This window comes from Malurus melanocephalus, unplaced genomic scaffold, assembly GCF_030028575.1.
Source record: "Malurus melanocephalus ecotype Western Australia unplaced genomic scaffold, MMel_1.1 scaffold_71, whole genome shotgun sequence".
NCBI lineage: Eukaryota > Metazoa > Chordata > Aves > Passeriformes > Maluridae > Malurus > Malurus melanocephalus.
Window position 1 is genome coordinate 514,273 of NW_026623303.1, and position 14,325 is coordinate 528,597.

Genomic DNA, 14,325 nt, shown 5'->3' on the forward strand with positions numbered 1-14,325 from the left:
AAAATTAGACACTGATGATGAAATGTCATTTCACCCTAATCTGCTCCCAGGGATCTAATAACAAGAACCTGTGCTAACCCTCACCTTCAGGGTGTCAGTTTCATGACACCATGCAGCCTATGCTGGAGATTTTTGTCTCAGAACATCTCATTTAGAAGATGGAAATAGGGAATAAGCCAAGGTTTGGTGGAAACATGGACTAAACCAAGGTTTGGTGTGAATTATGATGAACAGTTTCTCTTTCCATTTACCACAATAGTAATAAAATCTCACATAGYTCTTAAATAACTTACCATTCTATAGAATTCTTTACATTTTTTTAAATGGACGTATTGGGATCCCAATTTTATATGAAGGGAAACTAAGGCACAKATGTGAAATTAATTTGTGACTGTACATTTCAAATAATTATGCATAGCAAAATAGAACCCTTGCCTTTGCATTTCACTGCTATATTCACTGATCCCATGTTCCCTTCTCTGCCAAATCTGTTCTAGCTATGATCATKAATATACCTATTGATGTTCACCATATAAAATAAATGAAAAAATAGGAAGGCATTGAAGTACCTTGAATATAATCAATATGATAAAAAGCCAGMATTTATCAAAAGATGCTACATAAAGATTTTGAAACTAATCCCTATTCTATATATGTACCACTTTGTGGTAAATGCTGCATAATGTTTACTTTTCAATCAAGACTAACATTGTGTGAGAAACACAAATCTGGATTCTAGAAAAAACACTCAGATTAATACCTGATACTAATTTCATTCATCCTGCAGATATTCTCCTATGTGGAAAAACCTATGCTGTCTCTGGCCATGACCAAACCACACTTCAGTATACAGAGCAGTTATCGCTGCAAAATCCCAGGAGCATACTTCCAGGTCGTCAGAAACTCCTGTGATCATTTCTAGACAAGAAAGGGCTTCCTACTGTGTTCTGTCTGAAATGGTGCTTACTAGACTCTAGCTAGCTAGAGTCTAACACAGTATAATTAAACATAACCCTTCAAATATGTCTTTATACCACCATACAAGAAATTTTAGGTACAGACAATGAGATTCTTACAGACAATGAGATTCTTACTACAGTATTAAGAAGCACTTGACCCTCTGCCAGTTTAATGATCAGAAGAATAAAATAGTGAAGAAATTTCATCCTCTTTTAATATACAGTTGTTGTGCATAACAGTATGCACCATAAAAAAAAAAGACATCTCTGGCAGAAGCTTTAACTGATCTGAGTATAAGCAATCTCTCCTCACCACATCTTGTTTTTTTTTTTTTTTTTTTGCTAAGGCCAGACTTTCATGGAAAAAGTTCAAACAACAAAAAATGTGCTCTCATCCTTTCAGATAATGGTTGGCAGATTTCGGCAGTTTTAGCATCTGGAGTAAAGATGGATGTATTCCAAATATCTCAAAAATTGCAAGTGCCCATTAGCAAGCAGTATTGTCCTGAAGCAGACTGAACATTTTATTAATTATCTTCTGGAACAAAGCATTTTGTTTMATGAATAGTTCAAGCCAGATTTCTTCATTCCCTACTTGCAACAATTTTTCTTACTCAGTTCTCTAAAGTATGCTTGCCTTTTTTCTAACCACTCTTAAAACCATTAATTGGCACATACACATAACCACAAAAACAAATTTTAAATACTGTAAAATATGAAACTTTTAGAAGGCAAATGCAAAAAATTAAAAAGAAGCRAAGGGAAAATGGCACATATAACTTTTCTTGAGCCCCTAAAACTGTTAGAAATACTGTGGATAACACACTGAAGTGATAAACACTTCAGATTMATGGACCTAAATCTCCCCTAGCTAATACAGGAACTCCATATTAATATTTCTGTATAACTTTTAAATTTTAATTCTTAAAAAGTACATTCTTGTTTTCATATGTGCCTTGAAGAAATGTGCAATTTTTTCTTTCAGATTTCTTTAAAACATTAACATTAGTATGCAACTGGTGCTGTAGAATACCAACATGATTGGTATGCATCTAAGCATCAAAATCACTTTCAAGAAAACTAAGAAACAGTTTAGACAGAAGACTCACAAAAGTGCAATTATTCAAAGAAAAATAATCTGCCCAGTATATGAACACTTATTATAACCAGATTTTTTTTGTGTGACAAGTGTTTGTAATGCAAGCTCTGCAATTCAATTTATTAAACTTGCACAGTAGGCATTTTCAATGAATTCTTAAATTAGCTTTGTACAGGAGGGTCCCATCMTGTGTTGGTGTCACGGTCACTGTGTCTGTGGGCAGATCCATGCAGGGTGCAGATGGCACACAGAAGGGTTAATACCCTACAACAGCCTGCACAACCTGGTTCATCATTGGGCCAGCTTTACCTGGGCCCATCTGCCAAACCGGACAAAAAATCCATCTCACTTTCTACTTAYCTCTTCTCCAAAAACAAGCAATTGTCTAGCAATTCGAGCACTGGAAGAGCTCTCTGAACCCCCTCACTGCTCCAATCACAAGCACTGACTACTCAGGCTCTGTACAAGCAMTTTTCTACCTGAGTATCAACATCAACCCTCCCTACACAAATAAACCAACACCTTTTCCTCTTTTCCAAAACTTACCTTCTGATGAGTACACAACACAGGAGATAGAGGGAAATAGCAGACAGACAGAAGTTCCCTTCAGGACTTTTGGAGTGTGAATCTTACATACTGATGAATAGAATCCTTGAAAATATTCCGATGAAGGAGGATTGTGGTTTGAAACTGCATTTTCGTTTTTCTTTATCAAAACCCTTAACAGCCCCRTTAAAAATTGAAACACTATCCAATCACTGCATTTCAAAGGAATATGTATTAATTTTAAAATACATAAGTAATGTCTGCCAGATACAGATGACCTTTAATACTATCAAGATTATGTGGAATATTTCTAGGGAATTGCAGCATGATTTTTCTCCATTTGAAGAACTTCTTCAAGCCTTTTATTTCTGCCTAATCTGTCAACTTCAGTCATTTTTGTCTAAGCATTTAATCTAAACATGAAGTATTAAAAAAAAACTGGAAAAAATGTGTTTAACCAGCTTGAATGATAGTGTCTAGGGAAGAGAATGTCTTTCTATTCATATTCATTTATGAAAGGGACCTTCTCTGAATAATTTTCTCTCTCTTCCCATATACCTGATGTAGAGTGAACTCTGAGTCTAAAAGAAGTACTGAGRAGAGATAAGAGAGGCATGTAAGATACAAATAGGGATAACTTAGAAAAGAGACTGAGACTACAGGACATTATTCCCACTGCTGTCACTGAAAATAAAAACAGTTCTCATCATCCTTTTTTTATTCAGACAYGGAGGAAGAACAACCCTGAAACACAGTGGACATCCGGTGCCAGGAACAGATATCCAAACAAAGGTACAGAGAGAGCTAATGCCAGTGACAAGCACGGATACAGTCTCTGACAAATCAATCTCCAATATTGATCCATTTGGCAGGATGTTAAACAGASGAAAAAGCCTTCCCAACAGAATAAAAGAACAGAACCTCTGCAAGAGATCATGTGAGACATTCTCGTGGATTTAACTTGCAAAGGCAATGGCCTGAGCCGAAAATAAAAGAGAATAAAACAACAAATTTATTGACTTTCAGAAACACATAAATTACAAAAACAAAACCTAGATGCTCCCCAATGAGCCCCAAYATCCAAAAAGTCCAAATGTATTTATTCTTTCTTTTACTCATTAGTCTTCTGTTACTGAGTTCAAATAATACTACTTAAAAGTAATTGCAGTACTTTTCTTCTCAACTTTGTGGGRAAAAAAAAAATCATCTTGATTCATTGCCTTATTCTGTCTGGACTTACATATCATACCACCCCTGTAAAGCTTCTCTTAAGTTAAGGAATTATAGTTAACAATTAGACTTTGAAACAGATAAAATTAGTTCCATTAAAAGATAAGCAAGAAAAAAAAACCCCTGAAATACAAACTGGAAATCTGAAAAAAAAAACCCAGAAAAAAAGAAACAGGGTTCCAAGTTCAGTCACTATCTCTAAAGAACCATCCTCAGCTGTAGTAAGGAATRCTGTGACAACACAACCCTTYTGATTATTTGTGTATTTGACTTTCAGTCTTCATTGAGAACCTAATTTCTGGCTTTGAAAAATTTGAAAATTTTTCTGGTATTTGAAAAATCAGAAACATTTATTGACATTTCAATAGAAAACTGACAAGATGGAAATGTGTGTTTTGATGAACTAGCTGCATATGATGTTTTCTACAGAGAAATGTTCCTGTTCCTTGACTTCAAAGTGAGTAACTGGAGGTCTATCAACAAGAAACTAGGATAGGTTGTTCACAAACAACTTGGGAACAAAGGTKTTACCACAGCAAAAAAATCTCCCCAATAACAACAGAAATCTAAGACTGAAAGTTGAAATGCAAAAGTTTCAGAAAGCTTGTTAGTTTTAATATTCAAGCTAAATTGATTAAAGTTTTGCCACCTACTCACTGTGTGTTGCAGGAAAGCAGGAAAGGCTGTTCCCAGTGACAATCAGAAAAGACTTCTCCGAGGCAAAACTTCCTAAATTTTGGCAAAGCTGTTTTCACAGCAGACCTTGCATAAAGGGTCTCATATCTATATAATCTGTCTTACATGAAATAACTCTTGCTTGAGGAGTAAATAGGTCTAATTTATTTTTTTCAATTATGGACATCAGCACTTACTGTGTCTATGGCTATAAGGGAAATTTTAGGAGCCAAAGTGTCAGGAGAGCCTGGAAAGACAGCACATCTGAGAATAAGAAGTAAAAGTGCATTGCTTTCAGTGCTGAAATTCAAGTTAGCAGAATATAGATTTATAATGATGGTACAATCTACCAAACTTCAAATAATTAATTCTTTAAAACAGGAAAATAATCAGGTTTAATGTTTAATCCTTTTTATCTTACAAATTRTAATCCAAACAAATTTATCCTTTACCTCTGAATTTTCAAATTAAAAAAAAAAATTATTTCATGATAAATGCTTTAAATAGCCTCTGTAATAATAACTTAGCTCTATAATGCTTTAGAAAATTCAGAGATGCTTTGTTTTTCAGTTGTTCTGTCTAATTTTTCATCTTTGTTTTTCTAAATAATGCAGCTTTTCTTCTCTCAGGCTAATGTCAAAATCAATTTGTATCACTCATTGGGTTGGAAGCCTATAAGGYATCGAATCGTAATACTGAACTTCAACATTTCTGGGAAATAATAGCTCAAAAAGACAGAAGAGTGAAAGTAAAATCTGTTTAGTCTGTTTAGTGTTTTGCCTTGCCTCCCTTGATTCTCACTTCCCTAATTCTCCTTGCAAAAGGAAGTTAAAAATTCTTATATCCTGGCATTGTATATTTGACATTAAATAGAGTGGTTGACATTCAATAGCATTTCTTTGACACGAGTAATACAGTTACCCAGATATTTTAGTCACAGCAGTTCATTTGAAGCACTGTTTGCAACAGCCTCCTGGCCAAGAGTGAACAGATTTGGTATCAACTATTTTGGTCAGAACACAGAGCAATATCTTTTTAACTCACTCAAAATGTTAATCCACAACAAGGACCAAATGTTTTTGACTCTTAACACAGTTGGAGAAAAATCTCAGCTGCARCTTCTACCTCCTGAATTTTCAATGGCAACTTCAGCTAGCTTAGAATCAGTCAAAGATCAAGTTCCCCTGGACTTAACTGTTTTTTGGCAAAATTGTGATACTGGAAAATACAGCAATGTGAATAAAAACCTACATTCTAGCAATGTAGCAAATCAGACTGAGTCACAGGTCATACACAATCCTGYATTACCATTAATGGGAACTGCTAGAGAGGAAAACAGAAACCTCACAAATTCATTGCAGTTCAACAACAAAGGTGAGAATTACATTTTATCAACTTCATGAATCAATGCTACTGTGTGAGAGCTTTGTCCTTAGTGCCAATCCACCCTTCACTGTCTGCATGCCACTTTCTTCTACCACACTCTGAACTCATATTGATCATATCCTGTATCAGTGACTCCCCTTMCTGTTTTCAAAAGCACCCCTTTTCTTGTAAGCACTGCTATTCTTCACAAGAYACTAAACAAAGAGGTAAAAAACAAACTGGAATATAGATCATGCAAAGGGGTACAGTTACACATCTGATGCTTTTTATTGCTATAAGGAACCCCAGCAGAAGGAATCCCAGGGGCARCCATAACCTTGAGTTTTGGGCAACTGCAGTGTTAAGCTTAAAAACCTCATGTGATGAGGTCCTCACCATTCACATTGTGAGAGCAGAGGACCTCAGGGGCTGGGACTCAACCTCCCTGAAAAAATCTGAAGATTCTGGAGGACATGGGCAGCAGTCAAATTTATTCTTCCAATGCAGCCTTTTAAGGAGGAAATTTTTAAAAATTGTAATATCCCAGAGTTTCCAGCATTTACAGAAGAAAATGTCAATGAATCATCTGCATAATAGTTTACATTATCAATTCAGTCATGCAGCTCCTAAATGAAAAAGTACTCCTGGTTAAAACTCTAATGTCACCTTCATGTTCGACAGAGTATGTGATGGTTTGGAAGCTATTATTTCAAAACTCACATGTTGAAATTTTCTAATTGACTGCTCATATGTTTCAAAATGATTTTATAATTATCAACAGAACAAGCTAAATTAACCCAGAAGCTTGTAGTAATAAGAATTAAACTGCTCTTCCTGATCTATCTACTTATCTGCAAATAAACCTACAGATTACCGAAACAGCTGCCGTTGTGATGTACTGCACTCTGCTTTGATTTACACCTCTGCACAGACCTACTAGAGATGCAGCAATCAAAGGACCTGACCCCTTACTGCACTGTCTATATGTCCATCTAAATGGACACCAGAGCTCTCCACACATTTATCCACTGATGTCTAAAGTGTGTGGAAATATGCTCAGGGAGCTTTTCGTTACACTTCCATTTAAGCATAGATGACTTGCACAGCACTGGGTAAGTCTCCTTGTGTCTCATCTTTAAAACTTTATTAATATCATCTCCCTGTTACACAGGACTACCAAAAGTGCAAGTCTTTACCACTGTAAAGTCATAAGATACTAGACCAACACGGTCAAGATGTTCATATYATCTTTGTACATAGCTGTGGATACYTTTTTTACAAAATTATTGATAAAATAAGGTTTCATAAAACCACAATGAGTTCGATTCGAGCGAATCAGCAACACACACAGTAATAAAAACAAAAGAAGTCTATTTCTCCTATGAAATGGCTTTTCATGTGAAGTCTCACAAATGTATTCATAACTATCAAAACAGAGCTTGAAAACTGAAACTATCCCCCACAAAAAATAAATACAAAAATCCACCAGAATATATCCTTCAAAGCTATGATTACCTGCTATTCAGTAAGAAAATAACTTTTAAAATGTACAATGTACCGTGAAAAATTTAGTTTCACAGACTTGTTCATAACATCATAATATTCCCTGTTTTGTATGATGCATAGCRTGATCTTTTTCATAGAAAAATAAATGTTGCCTGATTTGAAAAATATTCATTTTTAGTACCTACAGATACACCCGGGTTGTATTTTATATGTCTCATATACAACGAGTGCTTAAAACACTTCAAAAATAATTTCTTGCGGGAATGGGAAGGGCAGTGTGAGAGACTGAGATGATAATGGCTCAATCAGCCATTGGCAAAAGCAGTGGGTTCTTTTCTGAGGATGAGCATGGTAACAGCTCAGCTGCAGAGCGTGTTAGCACCAGGGGATGACCAGGACAAGCACCCTTTGTTTGGCAAGAAGCTGGGGTTTGAGACAGATAAGGAAAGAGACAAAAAGAAGCAGATTCCRTGAGGTGGATGAATACTTTTTGTCATGTTGAAGTCCTCCCTTACACAAACCATTCAGCCATAGAACTCCCCCCCAGATATTGGGGAGATATTGGGACATTGATACCTGAAGGTATTCATCCCTTCTGATGGGGCATAACTGGCTCCTCTACACTGACTGAGAGGCAGCTGTCATGTCTTAGAAGGTGTCATAAATCATGAAAGACCCACAGACCCCAAACTCATTTCTGGGGCCTTCCACAGTGTTGCAAAAGACAGTGTAAAACCCCCCACCCCAAAGGGAGGAAAGTGTCTGGGCATTCCACCTAAAGATAAACATATATTAAACCACTGGACTTTTTTTTCATGGGTTTCTCCCACCCCACTGGATTAAGATTGTGACCACCACTTGGACCAATGGAAATTACAACAATCTTGTTGTAAACAAGAAGTCTGGCTGCTAAATCCATGGATAGTGATATCATTCTACTCTTATCCTTTCTTTCTTCTTCTTTCTCCCTTTCTTATCCTAACCTCTCGAAATACATTTTAAGCCAGACTAAAAAATTCCAGTCAATGCCTTAGTAAGTGTCTTGTGTCTGGATTTATTAAGGCTGGTTAAGTTTAAGTTTGCTAAATTAAATTTTGTGAAGTGCCTTACTTTGCCTGGCTGTTGTTTTAAAATTTGTCAAGTACTTTATTCTACCTTAATGTTCTAAATTCTGCTAGTAAAAGTTTGGTTTTGAATCTGCTGAGAATTTTGTTCTCTCCCACACATTGGCCAGAGTGAATTAAACAACCTTTCTCTAAACCCATCAAGTGGAGCATAACAGGTAGTTAAAGCAAGTTTGAGACTGTCCTTCCTTTTGCTGTTAGAGAAGCTACATCCATCAGTTCTTCCTATCCAGTGTGAAACATTCTTCCCAATCTCTGYATTATTTGCAGTGAGCCTAAAACCAGAGCAATTGTAATCCAGAGAAATATTCTGAAATTTTCTTTATTTTTTAATGTCATTGATTTCCTTAAATGGTTACTAAACAATGCAAATTAAGAAGGACATACCTGTAAAACACCACAATCACGTTGATGACTCAGCTTCCAGGCTATGTCTTTCAAGAAGTTTAATTTAGATTTTACTCTTATCAGGTCCCTCAGTCTTTCACTAACGTTAAGAGTGCTCCTTTCACTCCAGATTTTAACCCAAGAGGAATCCAGTTGACCCATTTTAAGATTGCTYCAGAATATAAACCAATGTAGTCAGTGGGACAATCAGAAGATTTACTGGTCTAAACTGAACAGATTTTACAAACATACTTATCATGTAAGCTCTGTAAATCAATTTCCAAATTTAGAACTATATGGGGTTTGGCACTTTCTGATTTAAGTGAAATTGTTTCAAATTCATCCACAATAAGTGCAAGAAGAATGCAAGTTTAAAAGAAGTTTATATATACCTTACACCATTTGCCCATATATGCAAAAGATTGAGGAACTCACCATATCAGTATCTGACACAGGTCCAAAACTGGTCACATAGATGTTAGTGAAGACTTCAGTAATACTATCTGATATAAAAAGAAAAAACAAAAACAAGCAAACATTTTAAATTAATAATATTTTTTTTTCTAACTCTCTATGCAAGATTATGGGACATTCTGAACAGGTTTCTCCACTTGTTTACTACTCCTAACCAGCATCCTGTTGGAAATACTGGGGGTTTCTCTCTCACTTAACACAGAGGTTATTGGACAAGAGCATAGTTTGCTTCAGTTAAGGAATCACACAATTATCAGCAACTACACACATTTCTCTACCAGCAAAAAAMCCCCACAGCATCTTGGGCTTAACATGGAAGTACAGTTTTAAACACAAAATGTCTTTGCTGCAGAGATGTTATCTCTCCTATTGCAGATCTCTCCTATTAAAGCCTTTCTAGTTGAAGGTTGTTTTCTACATCCTTAATAGCTTTTTCACAGAAAAAGACAAGAAAAAGCAATTACTGACTGCACCAAATGTAACACAACAGCATCCTACTTTTTAATAGAGGGTGTTTTTAAGTGGCACATATTTTAACATAATAGTTCCTTTCTTTGCTACACGATGCTCCTGATACATTGCTGTGGTACTGTGAACACTTTGAGGAAATGTTCTTCCTAATCACTGTAGTCAGACAGCCATGAAATCAGAATATTAGATATTGTACTGCGGGGAAAAATAATTGCTTCGTTTGGTATCTTTAATTTTCAATTAGGCTCAAAATAGAACGATATTCACTAAGAGGGGCTGTACACACAGGAAATTTCTTGCAGCAGTTGCCAACAACAGTCTACATTCTAGACAGTCCACACAAGGAATTCTCTGCCTTAAAGCCAGCTGCTGATTGGAAAACAAAAATTTGAATATAACCAGGTGCAATTTGACTCATCACAGAATTTCCCATTCCTAAAAATAATACAACTGTCTGTCATACAAGTGATCCTGCTGTTATATTGTGATTTCCATATTTAATCATCATTAAATGTGGAAATCACAATATAACAGCAGGATCTGTTTATTATTTAACAGTTTATTGTGATAAACTGATAAAAGCCACCTTTTAACAAATATGTGATATAAGCAAATTTTACTTCTAATTATATTGAGGCAAACAGTATAATCCCTGCTCTTTACTGGGAGAAAACTGGTGCTCACTCATGACTGCAGTCTCTATCAGCCACCAGGAAAAGGCCAAGACTCATCCATGAGCAGCTGCATGGGGAGCAGAGCATTTTCAAAAGGATGTATCTGCAAAGRTACACTGCTTTCAGAAAACTTCTGGAGCATGGGTGAGAAACATTCATCCATTCTCATCTATAAGAAAACTTCCTTCTTCAGCCAAACACTAGAATACAGGATTTCATAAAGACCTCCCTACCAAAAAGATTATTTTTTCCAAGATCACATCTGCTTTATTTAAGCAAATAAATAAAAACTGACTTCTACAATTCCTCTGYATGTCCTGAGATACGTTTATTTGTGTTATAATGACTTCTGTAATTCCTTACGAAGCATCCTTACAAGATGAATTGATTTCTACTCCAAACATCTTATAAACAAATTTTAAGTCAGTGGACAGAAAAGATGCTGAGTCTGCACTGTTCTTGGTATTCGGCAAGGATAAAGTACGGGTCTGGCTGAAGTATCGTGCAGATGCCACAAGTACATTTCAGAGAATTAGTGACTTCATGCTGCCTGTGGGAGACTGTCCAGAGAAAAATTATTATCTCCAAATGGTTACCTGGCACAGACTGGAGTGAAATGGAAGAGTGACAAGAGAGCTACTCTTCAGGAGGTAAAATGGTGCTGCAGGGTGCTGTGAAATTTGGCCTGTACTGTGATGACAATACAAAACCTTAATTACAATTCCATGAAAAAATTGGTGTTACAAAAATATAACTGACAATCAAGTCTCCCAACAGCAGAGYACCAAGGTTAATTTCAATTACACTTGTATAATTTGAAAGAACCCTACTATAGGCAACAAAGCCATTTGGCAAATCTTTATTGCACAGTTCCCACCCCTCAAATGACTGGAAGCATGGTCTTCTTGTGACCTCACTSTATTGCTATCAATTATTTGCATTTCATTTATTATTTGACACAGAGGAATGATTTTAAAATTTGCATATAATAAACTACAGGATATGGAATCTTCAAACTTGCCTTGCATTCCAAGTTATAATAATTWAAAAATCCTCCATTCTGTTATATGATTTCTACACTCTTCTGGATCCATCCTTCCACCAGAAATGAGCAGAGAAGACAGAGAAGAGAACAAACATATTGACCACAACTTATGCTATTAGAACACTCTGTAGATTCCTCCCATTGGTGTGTGTTRAGAAGGGGAAAAGTACACTAATGAGGAAAAGGCAGATTTTTATTTCTGTCTCCTATTTTCCAAATACTGCATAATCTAGAAGTTTCTATTCATACCCTACCTTCAAGGAAACAAATCCTTAAAGACAAAAGAAGCTGAAATTTAATAAATCTTGAATTATTCCTGTTACCACCCGTTGGTGTTGGCAGCCTGAGTGTTGTGTTTGTTTCTTCCTTGTTAGTTTACACAGTCTTACAATAAAGGTCCCTCCAAAATAAAAATTTGAACTTGGGGGTTGAGAATCAATGTCTATAAAGAGAAAAAATACATCATGCTTTATATGTTACAAATATTGTATCTATTGCTTTGAAGAAGTATATGCTTTTCAAATAATTCAGAAGCACAAAGCACAGTTTCATATGGACTCTCTGATCAAAACTCATCCAGCAGGCATCACAGTTACAGGCTTTTTATAACTCATATTCTGTCAAAAACGGCACAAGTCATCATACTAAGCCCACTAGACATTCAAACAGATCTGGATCATCAGTTCTCGTGGAAAAGCCCAAGGAATATACTCAGCTAAAAGATGCTCAATGCAACATGTGTTTGCATACAAATCTAGCCTGTTCTTTTGAAAGAAGTTAAGGACAAGCTTTTTCTACTTGAACTGTAAAATCTGTTTCCTCAAGTGATATGTAAGCACATATCTAAAAGGCCTGATTTTCAAAAGTGTTTAAATCAATGGAGGCCCTTGCTTTTGAAAAACCACCTATATTTTAAAGAATCCTCTTTTGGGAGAAAGGGTGGCTGATTCATTTATACTTGTGGGCTCTTAAGTTATTCTGAATCACTGCTTTTGAAGGTTATACAAAGAAATGGGAACAGGAAAGGGTAAGGATATCATTTCCATTTAAGATGCTTCTTTTAGGGCAAAAAATCCCAGGCAAAGAATAAAACATGTAGTTGCCATCATTACATGAAGCACTCTAAAATTCTGCAAATGCTATTACATCAGCATTTCTAACTTGCTTTGATCATAAAAGTTAAAGCAGAGGCCTTAACTGACTTAGATCAGGCCAGTTTCTCAGATGATGAAAGCCAAAGGTAAACTAATAAAATATAGTCAATAAAGTTAATAACAAAGACAGGAAGAAAAGCACATCCCATAGAAGTAAAAAATCAGTAATTATTAAGATCATATTGCACATGATTCTCAAGCACTGGTTTCTTCTGATTCCCTTTCCTTACTTGAACTGAAGTAGTATCATTACTAGAAAAAAAAAAAAAAAGAGTAAGAAAAAGCAATGCCTATACCGAACTGCAGAAGATTTGTACATCCTTAACTGGAAAGATTGCTGTGTACTTCAATTACATTTAGGATTTTAAAAACRTTAATTATAACAACTCTTCTATGAAGAAAGTAATTTTATTATCCTCTCTTTTCCATACTTTGAAAGCTGAGGCAGACGGATTAAATTAAGTGTTAATTAAGGTTAAGYACAGGTGCTTGCCAAGTCTGGTTACAGCTGTCCAACACCAAGTAACACAGTGGAAAACCTCAACATCGTTGACTTGTCAAAAATTAGAAAAGTGGTTCAGAGCTCAGGTAGAGTTGATTTCATTTGCATCGTCAATTCCTTTACACCAACTCTCCTGCTGTTGGGATACCCTTTCTGATGGTCTGAAATCCTGCTGACTTGTTCCTCAGTAGAAGAGCTGGCTCAGCTGAAGTAGGCTGCTTGGCAGAGAATTTGCAGCAGCTGAAGTSTAAATCCACACAGGCTGAGTAATGGAGATGATCAGAAAAGCCAGAGGAAAAGGTTCCTCAGGAATGTTTACTGATTTCACAAAATTGGAAGATTCCACAGAGGCATTTAAATTTTCAGTGAGTTCCYTTGGTCTGCTGTCTGACAGCAGCTTTCAAAATTCCTTTGTGTTCTTTGAAATATCCCTTCCCAGCTGCCTGCATCCCTGACAGGGTACAGAGAGTTCCAGTGTCTGCGTGTGAGGTAGCCAGACATGCAGGATTGGCTGTACCTGAGAGCTCTCCCTTTCATGGAGAATGCTGAGACAGCATTATCTTTCTTGAAATAAATTTCCTGACTGTTTCCCATGTTTGAGAATGCTCTGAATATTACTCATTCCCCCTCTCACCAAAATAATTTACAGTCCTTTCTTCACAGAGAAKAGGGACAGGACATATATTCTGTGTATATTGAAAAGAAGAGAAGAAAGGAGTGTGACCGCTGCAAAATCTTCAGAAAGAGAGATCAGAAATGTTCCAGATGTTTGTTTGCATGAAGCTGGCTATATTATTGATTAATGTGTCAAGGCTGTTTTCACAGGAAAACAGGCTTGTAGATTGGGTTGGACTTTTTAATCTTTCTAATCTGAATTTCCATTCAATAAAACTATAAATACAGGGTTTGAGCAGCTAAAATAGGAGACAATTACCTCTGTCTGAGGTATTCCAAAACCATCAAAAGTGGTCTTGGTGGGAGTGAGCTTTTAAGATATACGCATGCAGTTCTACTGTATAGTATAAAAAAATTCAGACAAACATTCTTTAAAATGTAAAATTAATAGTGCCTGTGAGAACACTGCAAAGCTTTAACTGAAAGGCTGCTACAGCAT

At 36.1% G+C, this 14,325-nt stretch overlaps 1 protein-coding gene across 1 annotated transcript in view; it reads right to left on the reverse strand.

Moving 5' to 3' along the window:
* GABRA2 (gamma-aminobutyric acid type A receptor subunit alpha2) overlaps positions 1-14,325 on the reverse strand; it is a 58,554-nt gene that overhangs the window by 23,161 nt on the left and 21,068 nt on the right. The window contains exon 3 of the mRNA XM_057366745.1: positions 9,327-9,394. Within this exon, the coding sequence (XP_057222728.1) occupies positions 9,327-9,394 (68 nt within the window). The remainder of the gene's footprint in view (positions 1-9,326; positions 9,395-14,325) is intronic.